This window comes from Salmo salar, chromosome ssa15, assembly GCF_905237065.1.
Source record: "Salmo salar chromosome ssa15, Ssal_v3.1, whole genome shotgun sequence".
Lineage (NCBI taxonomy): Eukaryota > Metazoa > Chordata > Actinopteri > Salmoniformes > Salmonidae > Salmo > Salmo salar.
Genome location: NC_059456.1, coordinates 13,825,341 through 13,842,670, shown reverse-complemented (window position 1 = coordinate 13,842,670; position 17,330 = coordinate 13,825,341). Strand labels below are relative to the sequence as shown.

The following is a 17,330-nucleotide window of genomic DNA, read 5'->3' as shown; positions in this document are numbered from 1 at the left end:
CCGTGGGAATCAAACCCACAACCCTGGCGTTGCAAACACCATGCTCTACCAACTGAGCCACACGGCTGTGTTAGTGCTTGGTGGTCTATAGCAGCTTCCCACCAGAATGGGCTTTAGGTGAGGCAGATGAACCTGTAGCCATATTACTTCAACAGTATTTAACATGAGATCCTCTCTAAGCTTTACAGGAATGTGGTTCTGAGTATAAACAGCAACATCTCCACCATTGTCATTATTTTCTGTAAATGTTATAACCACGTGTTGCTACCACTGTATCATCAAATGTTTTATCTAAGTGAGTATCAGAGATAGAATATGAATGTCATCTGTTACTAGCAAATTATTGACTTCCTGAACCTTGTTTTTTAGGCTACATATGTTAACGTGGGCTATTTTTAGCACATTTCTGGGATGCTTGATTGTTTTCATTGCTTTACTGGGAAGCTTAGCAGAAGTAGACATGCTCATGTTATTTATGTTCGTGCAGGCTGAGCTGCACACAGTGGACGTCCTACTTGTTACTGCACTGTCAGAACTAGAAGCACAAGCCTTTCGCTACACTCGCAATAAATCAAATCAAATCACATTTTATTGGTCACATACACTTGTTTATCAGATGTTATTGCGGGTGTAGTGAAATGCTTGTGTTTCTTGCTCCGACAATGCAGTAATATTTAAAATATTATGACACAACAATTCACACACATTTTTTTCAGCCTCCTGAGGTTGAAGAGGCACTGTTGCACCTTCTTCACCACACTGTCTGTGTGGGTGGACCATTTCAGTTTGTCAGTGATGTGTACGCCGAGGAACTTAAAACTTTCTACCTTCTCCACTGCGGTCCCACCGATGTGGATAGGGGGGTGCTCCCTCTGCTGTTTCCTGAGGTCCACAATCATCTCCTTAGTTTTGTTGACATTGAGTGAGAGGTTATTTTCCTGGCACCACACTCCCAGAGCCTTCACCTCCTCATTGTAGGCTGTCTCATCGTTGTTGGCAATCAAGCCTACTACTGTTGTGTCGTCTGCAAACTTGATGATTGAGTTGGAGACGTGCATGGCCATGCAGTCATGGGTGAACAGGGAGTACAGGAGGGGGCTGGGCACGCACCCTTGTGGTTGAGGATCAGCAAAGTGGAGATGTTGTTTCCTACCTTCACCACCTGGGGGTGGCCCGTCAGGAAGTCTTGATGATGAGCTTGGAGGGTACTATGGTGTTAAATGCTGAGCTGTCGTCAATAAACAGCATTCTTACATAGGTATGCCTCTTGTCCAGATGGGATAGGGCATCTGCTAACCATGTGTATGTGACCAATACATTTCTTATTTGATTTGATTTAGGGCACACCGGCTCAGTGTTAAAATTATATATCTGGTTCATAGGCACATGATTACTGCATTCAATAGCTGAGGCCTTCAGGGCAGTTAGAGGGACATACATTAAGTTACTTACATTGTGATATCCAGCACCCCTGGTATAATGTACTATTGCTGAAGCATTATGATAACTCAGCGACACAATGGTAGGTATTAACTGAGCTGGGCTTGGGTCATTGATAAGTCATTGTCTCAACTCAGCCTTATAATGCTGTGAAAGGATCCAGGAACCCAAATGATTTGGGTGGATCCCATCCTTATTATAAAACGAGCTTTAATTCAAGAAGGTATCAAAATTGTCAATAAATGTTACACCCACAGAGCTGCAATAGTCTGATAGCCAGTTATGGAAGGCTAAAAGTCTGCTGAACTGTTCAATGCCACGATTTAGGGAGGACAGAGGGACAGATATTATGGGGCGTTTATTGGTGTCAAGTAGAGACCTTTTAAATACATCTTCAGATGTTCTGAGCTGCCCTTCATAATGTCATTGAACCCCACATGAACTATGATAGACTCCATTTCCTGATGCAGGTTTAAAATGTCTGGGAACAGCTTATTGATGTCGTGCTCCTGGATAGCACAACGTTTGTGCTCCGGGGACTGAGACATTTCTCACTGTTGAACTGCCCAATACAACGGCCGGAGAAGGGAATGGAGAAATCCAACCATGCCTACCCCTCACACAATTTGTTTAACCTTTCAGAGGTTGGTTGATGAGAAGCAGGATAGCGTACATCTCTTCTTGGGAGGAAATGGGAGGAAATGGGAGGTAATGGGAGGAAATGGGAGAAAATGGGAGGAAATGGGAGGTAATTGGAGGAAATGGGAGGTAATGGGAGGAAATGGGAGGTAATGGGAGGAAATGGGAGGTAATGGGAGGAAATGGGAGGAAATGGGAGGTAATGGGAGTTAATGGGAGGAAATGGAAGGTAATGGGAGGAAATGGCGGGTGTCTTTTAGGTTCCAGTTGTTGTTGCTCGTCATCTTTCAGTGGAGCGTCTGAGCGTCTTTCCCCTCCTAAAACCTCGCCTGTTCTGTTTTGGTTGTTAGTTCCCCCTTCTGTTCGAGTTACATTTTTGGTTTTCTTGCAAGACAATGTTTTTTATTTTTTATTTTATTTTACCTTTAATTAACTAGGCAAGTCAGTTAAGAACAAATTCTTATTTGTGGAACAACTTTCAAAGCAGAATTACATTTCAATTGTTCCTCACCTATATAGTATGATATACAGTTTTCTAGCTGAGTCTCTACTTTTATTCAATGTAAAAAAAACACAATTTCAAATGATTTTGCTATATAGGACTTAATCCAGGTGGTGGGTCACATATTTTACCTTTATTTAACTAGGCAAGTCAGTTAGGAACAAATTCTTATTTTCAATGACAGCTTAGGAACAGTGGGTTAACTGCCTTGTTCAGGGGCAGTACGACAGATTTTTACCTTGTCACCTCAGGGATTTGATCTTGCAACCTTTCAGTTACTAGTCAAACGCTCTAACCACTAGGCTACTTTGGGCTAATTTTTGTTAGTCTTGGGACTTGGACATTCTGAAATTTATTTGGGGCTAATTTAATTGGTTTTGTGAATTTATACACTTTCAATATAATATATGATTATTTTTCTCACTTTATTAATTTTGTCTGTCTTGCTTCAGTCACTCTCATAGGAAAACAGTATTTATTTTATATGGTAGCATAGTTTCCAATACAAGCTGATTGTTACAATGTTCCCACCAGACTGTTCCTACAATCAAATGGAACATTCTGGTAACCTTTAAAGAACAGACTAAATGTGTTCTGGGAACGTTCTTGTAACAGCAGGTGAATGTTTTTGGCACTGTAAAAGAAAAGTTGTAGAATCAGCCACACAACTGGACAGTTTTGGTGTTTTGGAACATATATTTTGTGATGTTCCCACAACCTACTGAAACATTCTGGGAACCTTTAAAAGAACACATTAAATATGTTATAGGAACGTTCTAGCAACGTCAGGCAAATGTTTTATACAAACATACAAACTTTTGGGGAATGTTCTATTGTGGTTGTTAAATGTTACATGAAATATCCTTAGAATGTTCTTTTAAAACATGTTTGATGAATAAATATATGAGATCATCCTAATGTTACATAAAACCCGAACTAGAACTTAATGGGAATCTGAGCTAATGTTCTGGGAATGTTCACGGTTTGCTGGGGAGGATATGTACCACAATACACGATCAGTGTGCCAGATATTATCTCTAGGCTAAAACATGAATCCTTTATTCATTACAGGTTCAAGTACAAAGTTAAAATGCCTTTAGTTATTCTGCTTTAGTTATTCTGCATACAAGATACAAGGGTACATAATATTGCCTTTGACTCTCTACCACAACTAAATACAGCCATTGGAAAGACAACCTTATTCTAACTATAGATCCTATATAATCTACATTTGTCATATTTTTTATTTTAGCACCTTTTGAAACATCACCGGTCCTTCCTCTTCAAAACACGTTTCATTATACTGGTGAGAGGAGCGTCTGTGTGCGACAGCCTGCTACGTCTCCACCTTGTTAAAACTATCAACGGGTGATTCCCTCGTTGACTTATCACCTGTCAATCAAATAACCACCAGTAAATCACATCAAACAACAAATAAACACCCCAAGCCCCTCCCCCTACAGTACAACAGACCACTCACTATACTGACAGATAGTAATTGATGGTAACCCATAGTAACCATATTACCGTAAGTGAGCACAACGCTCCACTGCACCAGAGGAGACAGCTGTGTTTGACCGTGACGGAGCACAGGGTTGGAAAACAGCTCATCACAACGTGTGTGTGTGTGTGTGTGTGTGTGTGTGTGTGTGTGTGTGTGTGTGTGTGTGTGTGTGCGTGTGTGGCCGTGTGCAGCAAACTGTGTAACTCACTAGTGTGACTGACTGCTGTGTAAACCTGGATTGTCTGTGCGCCACGAGACCATGTTAGCCCACTGAACTAAAGACTAGGCTCTCTCTGGGCGCTAACCTGAGTCCTCAGGTCTCAGGCACGTTACTCATCATGCTGAACTACCTCCACAACGCTTAACCGTAGAACGCTGACCTCTTTCCCCTCTGCTACGCTGCACTTAGAGACAGTAGAAAACAAGCTGCTACCTGAAGAGAAAGAAACACTGCAAACTAATGAAACTACTGAACAAAGACCTGGTAGTGACCTCTGTGTGTGTGTGTCTGTGCGCGTGCGTGTGCGTGTCTGTGTGTGTGTGTGTGTGTGTGTGTGTGTGTGTCTGTGTGCGTGCGTGCGTGCGTGTGTCTGTGTGTGTGTGTGCGCGTGTGTGTGTGTGTGTGTGTGTGCGCGTGTGTGTAGCACCATAGATTTCATTAACAGTACAGGAGGGAGATGTAGAGGACATGAACCACCACTGAGTGTTGAAGCACCTTTGTCAACTAGCACCATGGAATCTGAGGTGTGTGTGACAGAGAGACTGGAAGAGAGACAGTCCATGTTGTCAGAGGGTTGTTTAGTAGCTGGATAACAGGTTTATGATTGGTTAGCACCGGGGTGGGGGTGTTCCCTGGTTTGTGATTGGTTAGCACCGGGGTTGGGGCGTATCCTGGCTTGTGATTGGTTAACACCGGGGTGGGGCTGGAACCTTTCTGGTTGGGCATCGGCCTGTGGGTCGTGGGCGGGGCTCCAAGCTGAGAACTCTTTCAGTTGTGTGTGTGTGTGTGTGTGTGTGTGTGTGTGTGTGTGTGTGTGTATGTGTGTGTGTATTAGTTGCAGGCGAAGTACTCTTTGAGCGGGGCGAAGAGGTGTCGTATGACTGGAACGCTCCAGGACCGCCCCAACAGACGCTGTCTGGAGAGACGACTCATGTTGGACACATCTGTGTAGTGGACCGGGAACCCAAAAACCCTGCAGAGGTAAGAGGTCAGAGGTTACAAAAGACAAAATATAAAATTAATAGAAATAGTATAACTACAGTAGAGATAGTATAACTGCAGTAGAGATAGTATAACTACAGTAGAGACAGTAGAAATACAGTAGAGACAGTATAACTACAGGAGAGACATCATAAATTGAACTAAAGTAGATACAATAGAGCTAGAGTAGAGTTAATAGAGTAGAGATAACAGAACAAGTAGAGACAGTAGAAGTAGAGTAAAGACAGTATAACTAGAGTAGAGACAGTATAACTAGAGTAGAGACAGTAGAGCTAGAGTAGAGACAGTAGAACTAGAGTAGAGGCAGTAGAGCTAGAGAAGAGACAGTAGAACTAGAGTAGAGACAGTAGAACTAGAGTAGAGACAGCATAACTAGAGTAGAGAGGGGTTGTTAGGGGTCAGGGGTTACCTCTCCATCTCAGTATAGTTAGGTTAGGGGTTAGGGGTTACCTCTCCATCTCAGTATAGTTAGGTTAGGGGTTAGGGGTTACCTCTCCATCTCAGTATAGTTAGGTTAGGGGTTAGGGGTTAGGGGTTACCTCTCCATCTCAGTATAGCTAGGTTAGGGGTTAGGGGTCAGGGGTTACCTCTCCATCTCAGTACAGTTAGGTTAGGGGTTAGGGGTCAGCGGTTACCTCTCCATCTCAGTATAGTTAGGTTAGGGGTCAGGGGTTACCTCTCCATCTCAGTACAGTTAGGTTAGGGGTTAGGGGTCAGCGGTTACCTCTCCATCTCAGTATAGTTAGGTTAGGGGTCAGGGGTTACCTCTCCATCTCAGTATAGTTAGGTTAGGGGTCAGGGGTTACCTCTCCATCTCAGTATAGTTAGGTTAGGGGTTAGGGGTCAGGGGTTACCTCTCCATCTCAGTATAGTTAGGTTAGGGGTTAGGGGTCAGGGGTTACCTCTCCATCTCATTATAGTTAGATTAGGGGTCAAGGGTTACCTCTCCATCTCAGTATAGTTAGATTAGGGGTCAAGGGTTACCTCTCCATCTCAGTACACCAGAGTATGTCCTCCTTGTTGTCCATGTAAACAGGGAAGTGTTGATCCTTCCCCTGCTTCACTGAGTTCGAACGCGTTGTTATCGTACGCACCTTCCCAAACTACAACAGATAAATATAGGGTTCTGTTCAGGAGGGGACACACTCAATTTTACCTGTCCCAAATATAACCCAAAGAACAGAAATAGGACAGCACTCCGGTGAATAAACGTATTGCCTCATGAACGTTTGGGGTATGAGCCCTTCTTCAATGGAAATCATTGTCACAACAACCAGACCTCACAGGTGGGCATCATGATACATTCCCAGTCAGTACTGGCCCAATCAAGGGATCCCAGCAGAGGGAGCTGTGGGGGAAACATGACAATCAAATAAAGATATACTGAACAAAAATATAAACACAACATGGACTCCAGGGTAGCCTAGTGGTTAGCGCGTTAGACTAGTAATTAAAATGGTTGCAAGTTCGAATCCCAGAGCTGACAAGGTAAAAATCTGTCGTTCTGCCCCTGAACAAGGCAGTTAACCCAGTGTTCCTAGGCCGTCATTGAAAATAAGAATTTGTTCTTAACTGACTTCCCAATTTAAATAAGCAAAAATGTCAACGATTTTACTGAATTACAGTTGATATGAGGAAATCAGTCAATTGAAATAAAATCATTTCACATGCCTGGGAATACAGATATGCATCTGTTGGTCACAGATACATAAAAATAAAAAAATGGGCCTCACAATAGGCCTCAGGACCTCGTCACTGTATTTCTGTGCATTCAATTGCCATCGATAAAATGCAATTGTGTTCGTTGTCCGTCCATGACTGTTCATGCCATAACCCCACCGCCACCATGGGGCACTCTGTTCACAACGTTGACATCAGCAAACCGCTCGCCCACACAATGCAAAACACATGGTCTGCGGTTGTGAGGCTGGTTGGACGTACTGCCAAATTCTCTCAAACGACATTGGAGGCGGCTTATGGTAGAGAAATTAACATTAAATTATCTGGCAACAGCTCCAGTGGACATTCCTGAAGTCAGCGTGACAATTTCACCTTCCCTCAAAACTTGAAACATCGGTGGCACTGTGTTGTGTGACAAAACTGTACATTTTAGAGAGGCCTTTTATTGTCCCCAGCACAAGGTGCACCTGTTTAATGATCATGCAGTTCAATCAGCTTCTGGATATGCCATACCTGTCAGGTAGATGGATTATTTTGGTAAAGGAGAAATGCTCACTAACAGGGATGTAAACACTACAAAAACAAGAAAAATACAATTTCTCATTAAGAAGGCCTGCTGGGGCAAAAGAGATCAAGCTATTCAATATGTCTCTCATTTATTCCTGTCTCCTCCCCTATGTGAGGTCATTTATTCCTGTCTCCTCCCCTATGTGAGGTCATTTATCCCTGTCTCCTCCCCTATGTGAGGTTATTTATCCCTGTCTCCTCCCCCTATGTGAGGTAATTTATCCCTGTCTCCTCCCCTATGTGAGGTCATTTATCCCTGTCTCCTCCCCTATGTGATGTCATTTATTCCTGTCTCCTCCCCTATGTGATGTCATTTATTCCTGTCTCCTCCCCTATGTGAGGTCATTTATTCCTGTCTCCTCCCCTATGTGATGTCATTTATCCCTGTCTCCTCCCCTATGTGATGTCATTTATCCCTGTCTCCTCCCCTATGTGAGGTCATTTATCCCTGTCTCCTCCCCTATGTGAGGTCATTTATCCCTGTCTCCTCCCCTATGTGAGGTCATTTATTCATGTATCCTCCCCTACGTGAGGTCATTTATCCCTGTCTCCTCCCCTATGTGAGGTCATTTATCCCTGTCTCCTCCCCTATGTGAGGTCATTTATTCCTGTCTCCTCCCCTATGTGAGGTCATTTATCCCTGTCTCCTCCCCTAAAGTTTGAAATGTGTTCCTGACTTTTGTCAAGGAGTGAAATTTAATTCAGTGTCCTGAATCAAATGTTATTTGTCACATGTGCTGAATACAACAGGTGTTGTAGACCTCACAGTGAAATGCTGAATACAACAGATGTAGTAGACCTTACAGTGAAATGCTGAATACAACAGATGTAGACCTTACAGTGAAATGCTTACTTACAAGCCCTTAACCAACAATGCAGTTTTAAGAAAATACAACCAAAGAAAAGTAAGAGATAAGAATAACAAATAATTAAAGAGCAGCAGTAAAATAACAATAGCAGGGATATATACAGGGGGGTACCGATACAGAGTCAATGTGGAGGCTATATACAGGGGGTACCGGTACAGAGTCAATGTGGAGACTATATACAGGGGGTACCGGTACAGAGTCAATGTGGAGGCTATATACAGGGGGTACCGGTACAGAGTCAATGTGGAGGCTATATACAGGGTATTACGGTACAGAGTCAATGTGGAGGCTATATACAGGGGGTACCGGTACAGAGTCAATGTGGAGGCTATATACAGGGTGTACCGGTACAGAGTCAATGTGGAGGCTATATTCAGGGGGTACCGGTACAGAGTCAATGTGGAGGCTATATACAGGGGGTACCGGTACAGAGTCAATGTGTCAATGTGGAGGTTATATACAGGGGGTACCGGTACAGAGTCAATGTGGAGGCTATATACAGGGGGTACCGGTTCAGAGTAAATGTGGAGGCTATATACAGGGGGTACCGGTACAGAGTCAATGTGTAGGTTATATACAGGGAGTACCGGTACAGAGTCAATGTGGAGGCTATATACAGGGGGTACCAGTACAGAGTCAATGTGTAGGCTATATACAGGGGGTACCAGTACAGAGTCAATGTGGAGGCTATATACAGGGGGGTACCGGTACAGAGTCAATGTGGAGGCTATATACAGGGGGTACCGGTACAGAGTCAATGTGGAGGCTATATACAGGGGGTACCGGTACAGAGTCAATGTGGAGGTTATATACAGGGGGTACCGGTACAGAGTCAATGTGTAGGCTATATACAGGGGGTACAGGTACAGAGTCAATGTGGAGGCTATATACAGGGAGTACCGGTACAGAGTCAATGTGGAGGCTATATACGGGGGTACCGGTACAGAGTCAATGTGGAGGCTATATACGGGGGTACCGGTACAGAGTCAATGTGGAGGCTATATACAGGGGGTACCGGTACAGAGTCAATGTGGAGGCTATATACAGGGGGTTCTGGTACAGAGTCAATGTGCGGAGGCACCAGTTAGTCGAGGTAATTGAGGTAACATGTACATGTAGGTAGAGTTATTAAAGTGACTATCCATAGATAATAAACAGAGAGTAGCAGCAGAGTTCCAGAGGGTGGGGGGGAAATGCAAATACTCTGAGTAGCCATTAGCTGTTGAGGAGTCTTATGGCTTGGGGGAAGAAGCTGTTTAGAAGCCTCTTGGACCTAGACTTGGAGCTCCGGTACCGCTTGCCTTGTGGTAGCAGAGAGAACAGTCTATGACTAGGGTAGCTGGAGTCCATGACAATTTTTAGGGCCTTCTTCTGACACCGCCTGGTATAGAGGTCCTGGTATAGAGCTTGGCCCCAGTGATGTACAGGGCCGTTCGCACTACCCTCTGTAGTGCCTTGCGGTCGGAGGCCGAGCCAGTTGCCATATCAGGCGGTGATGCAACCTGTTAGGATGCTTTTGCTGCCTGGTAACAGGTGATTTTTCATCATGGTTGTGAATGGAGCTCTTATGCTCACATATCCTTGCTTTAAGTTCATGTTTGGTCTTTATGGGCATAATAAAAGTTACAGGAACACTACAGGAGATATACAACATGTTATTCCACCTCAAACCTCTCACTGTAATGAGGATGGATAAGGACAATGCTACCTGCATAGTGCCAACTGTAAAGTTTGGTGGGGGAGGAATAATGGTCCAGGGATGTTTTTCATGTTTCGGGTTAGGCCCCGTAGTTCTAATGAAGGGAAATCTTAATGTTACAACTTACAATGACATTCTAGACATTTCTGTGCTTCCAACTTTGTTTCAACAGTTTGGGGAAGGCCCTTTCCTGTTTCAGCATGACAATGCCCCTGTGCACAAAGCGAGGTCCATACAGAAATGGTTTGTCGAGATCGGCGTGGAAGAACTTGACTGGCCTGCACTGAGCCCTGACCTCAACCCCATTGAACACCTTTGGGATGAATTACAACGCCGACTGCGAACCAGGCCTAATCGCCCAACATCAGTGCCCGACCTCACTAATGCTCTCGTGGCTGAATGGAAGCAAGTCCCCACAGCAATGTCCCAACATCTAGTGGAAAGCCTTCCCAGAAGAGTGGAGGCTGTTATAGCAGCAAAGGGGGGACCAACTCCATATTAATGCCCATGATTTTAGAATGAGATGTTCGACGAGCAGGTGTTCACATACTGTTGGTCATGTAGTGGATGTGCCAATGTCTATTCAGCACTTCCTTGATCGACCTTGAAATAGGACCGTAGGTTTTTTGTAGTAGGTTCTAAATAGGCCAAACATTTAGGGAATTACATCAGAATGTAATGCAATTGTGAGTCTGTATTCGACTGTCATGTTTCCTCCACAGCTCTTGATGGGCCAATACTTACAGGAAATTTAGAATCATGCCACCTGTGTAGTATAGTTGTTGTGACGTTGATTGCAATTGCCTTGCAAGCTAAAGAAGGGCTCATACTTACTGGAGTCCTATTTCTGTTCATACACACAGACCCATTACCTTGGCTGTGCGTCCGTGCTCCAGACAGTCTTGTAGTTCCAATCTATCATTCACCATGGCTGTGAGAGGACTGGACATAGACATTATTACTGTTACACTGCTGTTTCATCATTATTCTGGTTATTCTGATTCAGTGTGTCTTACCGCCCCATGCCCGGAAGGTTTCCCCAAAAGTATCTGGCGCGGTGAGCAGCAGACACTTCTTTGGCATCGATCATCACTGGGTTACACTGGAAAACACACACACCCACACAGTTAGACAGTATTGTCCTCAGCTCCATAAACAACAATGAATACATTATGTACCTCTCATGGCCACATGGGGGCAGCAATGCTCCATTGACAACAATGAATACATGATGTACCTCTCATGGCCACATGGGGGCAGCAACGCTCCATAGACATCGATGATGTCGCTCTTGTTGCCGGTGATTCTCTGATCCACCTCTACGCTGACGACACCATTCTGTATACTTCTGGCACCTCTTTGGACACTGTGCTAACTAACCTCCAGACGAGCTTCAATGCCATACAACTCTCCTTCCGTGGCCTCCAACTGCTCTTAAATGCAAGTAAAACCAAATGCATGCTCTTCAACCGATCGCTGCCCGCACCTGCCCGCCCGTCTAGCATCACTACTCTGGACGGTTCTGACTTAGAAAAAGTGGACAACTACAAATACCTAGGTGTCTGGCTAGACAGTAAACTCTTCTTCCAAACTCACATTAAGCATCTCCAATCCAAAATTAAATCTAGAATTGGCTTCCTATTTCGCAACAAAGCATCCTTCACTCATGCTGCCAAACATACCCTTGTAAAACGGACTATTCTACCGATCATCGACTTCAGCGATGTCATTTACAAAATAGCCTCCAGCACTCTACTCAGCAAATTGGATTTCCAGGGCTGATTTCAAGGTTTTACTGCTAACCTAAAAAGCATTACATGGGCTTGCTCCTACATATCTTTCCGATTTGGTCCTGCCGTACATACCTACACGTACGCTACGGTCACAAGACGCAGGCCTCCTAATTGTCCCTAGAATTTCTAAGCAAACAGCTGGAGGCAGGGCTTTCTCCTATAGAGCTCCATTTTTATGGAATGGTCTGCCTACCCATGTGAGAGATGCAGACCCGGCCTCAACCTTTAAGTATTTACTGAAGACTCATCTCTTCAGTAGGTCCTATGATTGAGTGTTGTTTGGCCCAGGAGTGTGAAGGTGAACGGAAAGGCTCTGGAGCAACGAACCACCCTTGCTGTCTCTGCCTGGCCGGTTCCCCTCTCTCCACTGGGATTCTCTGCCTCTAACCCTATTTCAGGGGCTGAGTCACTGGCTTACTGGTGCTCTACCATGCCGTCCCTAGGAGGGTTGCATCACTTGAGTGGGTTGAATCACTGACGTGGTCTTCCTGTCTGGGTTGGCGCCCCCCCTTGGGTTGTGCCGTGGCGAAGATCTTTGTGGGCTATACTCGGCCTTGTCTTAGGATGGTAAGTTGATGGTTGAAGATATCCCTCTAGTGGTGTGGGGGCTGTGCTTTGGCAAAGTGGGTGGGGTTATATCCTGCCTGTTTGGCCCTGTCCGGGGGTATCATCGGATAGGGCCACAGTATCTCCTGACCCCTCCTGTCTCAGCCTCCAGTATTTATGCTGCAGTAGTTTCTGTGTCGGGGGGCTAGGGTCAGTCTGTTATATCTGGAGTATTTCTCCTGTCTTATCCGGTGTCCTGTGTGAGTTTAAGTATGCTCTCTCTAATTCTCTCTTTCTTTCTCTCTCTCGGAGGACCTGAGCCCTAGCCTGCGGCTATGGAACGCTGACCTGTTCACCGGACGTGCTACCTGTCCCAGACCTGCAGTTTTCAACTCTCTAGAGACAGCAGGAGCGGTAGAGACACTCTCAATGATCGGCTATGAAAAGCCAACTGACATTTACTCTTGAGGTGCTGACTTGTTGCACCCTCGACAACTACTGTGATTATTGTTATTTGACCCTGCTGGTCATTTATGAACATTTGAACCTCTTGGCCATGTTCTGTTATAATCTCCACCCGGCACAGCCAGAAGAGGACTGGCCACCCCTCATAGCCTGGTTCCAATCCAGGTTTCTTCCTCGGTTTTGGCCTTTCATGGGAGTTTTTCCTAGCCACCGTGCTTCTACACCTGCATTGCTTGCTGTTTGGGGTTTTAGGCTGGGTTTCTGTGCAGCACTTTGAGATATCAGCTGATATAAGAAGGGCTATATAAATACATTTGATTTGATTTGGATGCAGTCTATCACAGTGCCATCCGTTTTGTAACCAAAGCCCCATATACTACCCACCACTGCGACCTGTACACTCTCGTTGGCTGGCCCTCACTTCATACTCCTCGCCAAACCCACTGGCTCCAGGTTATCTACAAGTCTTTGCTAGGTAAAGTCCCACTTTATCTCATTTCACTGGTCACCATAGCAGCACCCATCCGCAGCAAGCGCTCCAGCAGGTATATCTCACTGGTCACCCCCAAAGCCAATTCCACCTTTGGCTGCCTTTCCTTCCAGTTCTCTGCTGCCAATGACTGGAACGAACTGCAAAAATCACTGAAGCTGGAGACTCATGTCTCCCTCATTAACTTCAAGCACCAGTTGTCAGAGCAACTCACAGTTCATTGCACCTGTACATAGCCCATCTGTAAATAGCCCATCCAACTACCTCATCCCCATACTGTATTTACTTATTTATTTTGCTCCTTTGCACCCCAGTATCTCTACTCTCTGTTCATTGATTTGCTAATTGAGTGACATAACAAGAGAAAAACTGCTGATGCACAACATTTATTCTATTGATTGATGATTGACCCCGACTGAGTTATTTTCTTTTGGCGGGGGGTGGAATTGATCTGAAGGCCTTCAAAAGGAGGGCCGCATGGCACCAGTTGCCCATCCCTGCTCTGGAGAAAATGCCCAATCAACATTAATGTGTGTGTACCTCGAGGAATCGTGAGATGTCTCTCTTGTCGCTGATCCCCATGGCAACGACGTTCTCAAAGAGCCAGAAGAACGGTCGGTGGTCGTCTGGTTTGGGACGGGCCTCGTGGAGCAGCCGGTAAAACTCAAAGAACAGCCGTCCAGTACCCTCTGGGGGGTGGACAAACACAGACTTTATTATGAGGGACATTTCACAGGAAGATGACGATGAAATGCGAGACACACCCACCGAAGAGTCCCTTCCTGGCGGGGTTGACGATGGACAGATCATTACAGGGACTTCCTCCAATCACCAGGTCAAACGGACCCCAGTCCTGGATCTACAGACAGGAAGTATGGTGTTAAGTCAGTAGCCTTGTCTGAACCAGACCACAGGACACTAGTCTGTGTTCTGTTTCTGTAGTGAGACAGCTTGATGTACAGGACACCCACTGGACAGGACACTAGTCTGTCTCCTGTTTCTGTAGTGAGACAGCTTGATGTACAGGACACCCCCTGGACAGGACACGAGTCTATCTCCTGTTTCTGTAGTGAGACAGCTTGTAAAGATGGCTGCCGTTTTATGGGCTCTTAACCAACCGTGCTCTTTTGATTGTTTTTTCATTATTTGTAACTTATTTTGTAAATAATGTTGATGCTACCGTCTCTTATGACCGAAAAGAGCTTCTGGATATCAGGACAGCGATTACTCACCTTGAACTGAACGAAGAATTTCTCTTTAATGAGTCGGACATGAATAACATACAGCTGGCAGGTTATACACTGTATCGGCAGGATAGAACAGCAGCCTCTGGTAAGACAAGGGGTGGTGGTCTATGTATATTTGAAAACAACAGCTGGTGCACGATTTCTAAGGAAGTCTCGAGGTTTTGCTGGCCTGAGGTAGAGTATCTCATGAAAAGCTGTAGACCACACTATCTACCTAGAGAGTTCTAATCTGTATTTTTTGTAGCTGTCTACATACCACCACAGACCAATGCTGGCACTAAGACCGCACTCAATGAGCTGTATAGCACCATAAGCAAACAGGAAAACGCTCATCCAGAGGCAGCACTCCTAGTAGCCTGGGACATTAATGCAGGGAAACTTAAATCCGTTATACCTGATTTCTATCAGCATGTTAAATGTGCAACCAGAGGGGAAAAAACTCTATACAACCTTTACTCCAAACACAGAGATGCGTACAAAGCTCTCCCTCACCCTCCATTTGGAAAATTGTACCATAATTCTATCCTCCTGATTCCTGCTTATAAGCAAAAATTAAAGCAGGAAGCACCAGTTACTCTGTCAATAAAAAAGTGGTCAGATGAAGCAGATGCTAAGCTACAGGACAGTTTGCTAGCACAGACTGGAACATGTTCCGGGATTCTTCCGATGGCATTGAGAAGTACACTACATCAGTCACTGACTTCATCAATAACGGCATCGATGACGTCATTCCCACAGTGACCGTACCTACATACCCCAACCAGAAGCCATGGATTACAGGCAACATCCTCACTGAGCTAAAGGGTAGAGCTGCCGCTGTCAAGGAGCGGGAGTCTAACCCGGAAGCTTATAAGCCGCTATGCCCTCTGACGAACCATCAAACAGGCAAAGCATCAATACAGGACTAAGATTGAATCGTACTACATCGGCTCCAACGCTCGTCGGATGTGGCAGGGCTTGCAAACCCTTACAGACTACAAAGGGAAGCACAGCCACGAGCTGCCCAGTGACATGAGAGAGAGAGAGAATAGACTAACTAGAGACAATGAGAATAGACTAACTAGAGAGAGAATAGACTAACTAGATATAGTGAGAATAGACTAACTAGAGACAGTGAGAATAGACTAACTAGAGAGAGAATAGACTAACTAGAGAGAGAGAGACTAGATTAACTAGAGAGAGAATAGACTAACTAGAGAGAGAATAGATTAACTAGAGAGAGAGAATAGACTAACTAGAGAGAGAGAGACTAGATTAACTAGAGAGAGAATAGACTAACTAGAGAGAGAGAGAATAGATTAACTAGAGAGAGAATAGACTAACTAGAGAGAGAATAGATTAACTAGAGAGAGAATAGATTAACTAGAGAGAGAGAGAATAGACTAACTAGAGAGAGAGAGAATAGATTAACTAGAGAGAGAATAGATTAACTAGAGAGAGAGAATAGACTAACTAGAGAGAGAGAGAATAGACTAACTAGAGAGAGAGAGAATAGATTAACTAGAGAGAGAATAGACTAACTAGAGAGAGAGAATATATTAACTAGAGAGAGAATAGACTAACTAGAGAGAGAGAGAATAGACTAACTAGAGAGAGAATAGACTAACTAGAGAGAGAGAATATATTAACTAGAGAGAGAATAGACTAACTAGAGAGAATAGACTAACTAGAGAGAGAATAGATTAACTACAGAGAGAGAATAGATTAACTAGAGAGAGAGAATAGATTAACTAGAGAGAGAGAATAGACTAACTAGAGAGAGAGAGAATAGACTAACTAGAGAGAGAGAGAATAGACTAACTAGAGAGAGAGAATAGATTAACTAGAGAGAAAATAGACTAACTAGAGAGAGAATAGATTAACTAGAGAGAGAATAGATTAACTAGAGAGAGAGAAAAGACTAACTAGAGACAGTGAGAATAGACTAACTAGAGAGAGAGAGAATAGACTAACTAGAGAGAGAAGCTTATAAGAAATCCCGCTATGCCCTCCGATGAACCATCAAACAGGCAAAGTGTCAATACAGGACTAAGATTGAATCCTACTACACCGGCTCAGTGGCAGGGCTTGCAAACTATTACGGACTACAAAGGGAAACCCAGCCGCAAGCTGCCCAGTGACACGAGCCTACCAGATGAGCTAAATTACTTCTATGCTCGCATCGAGGCAAGTAACACTGAAACATGCATGAGAGCATCAGCTGTTCGGGACAACTGTGTGATCATGCTCTCAGCAGCTGATGTGAGTAAGACCTTTAAACAGGTCAACATTCACAACGCCACAGGGCAAGACAGATTACCAGGACGTGTACTCCGAACTTGCGCTGACATTTTCAACCTCTCCCTGTCTGAGTCTGTAAAACCAACATGTTTCAAGCAGGCCACCATAGTCCCTGTGCCCAAGAACACTAAGGTAATCTGCCAAAATAACTACCGACCCGTAGCACTCACGTCTGTAGCCATGAAGTGCTTTGAAAGGCTGGTCATGGCTCACATCAACACCATTACCCCAGAAATCCTAGACCCACTCCAATTTACATACTGCACCAACAGATCCACAGATGATGCAATCTCTATTGCACTCCACACTGCCCTTTCACACCTGGACAAAAGGAACACCTATGTGAGAATGCTATTCATTGACTACAGCTCAGTGTTCAACACCATA

The 17,330-nt window shown here is 44.6% G+C and overlaps 1 protein-coding gene across 6 annotated transcripts in view; it reads right to left on the bottom strand.

The window, feature by feature from the left end:
- Positions 1–3,597: 3,597 nt before the first annotated feature.
- Positions 3,598–17,330, bottom strand: part of LOC106570983 (DNA (cytosine-5)-methyltransferase 3A) — a 123,791-nt gene continuing 110,058 nt past the window's right edge. For all 6 annotated transcript variants that reach the window (XM_045695474.1, XM_045695477.1, XM_045695476.1 and 3 more), the window contains 6 exons: positions 14,185–14,275; positions 13,957–14,105; positions 11,139–11,224; positions 10,995–11,064; positions 6,292–6,410; positions 3,598–5,278 (listed from right to left, as the gene is read on the bottom strand). In XM_045695474.1, the coding sequence (XP_045551430.1) occupies positions 5,137–5,278; positions 6,292–6,410; positions 10,995–11,064; positions 11,139–11,224; positions 13,957–14,105; positions 14,185–14,275 (657 nt within the window). In that variant the 3' untranslated portion in view covers positions 3,598–5,136. The remainder of the gene's footprint in view (positions 5,279–6,291; positions 6,411–10,994; positions 11,065–11,138; positions 11,225–13,956; positions 14,106–14,184; positions 14,276–17,330) is intronic.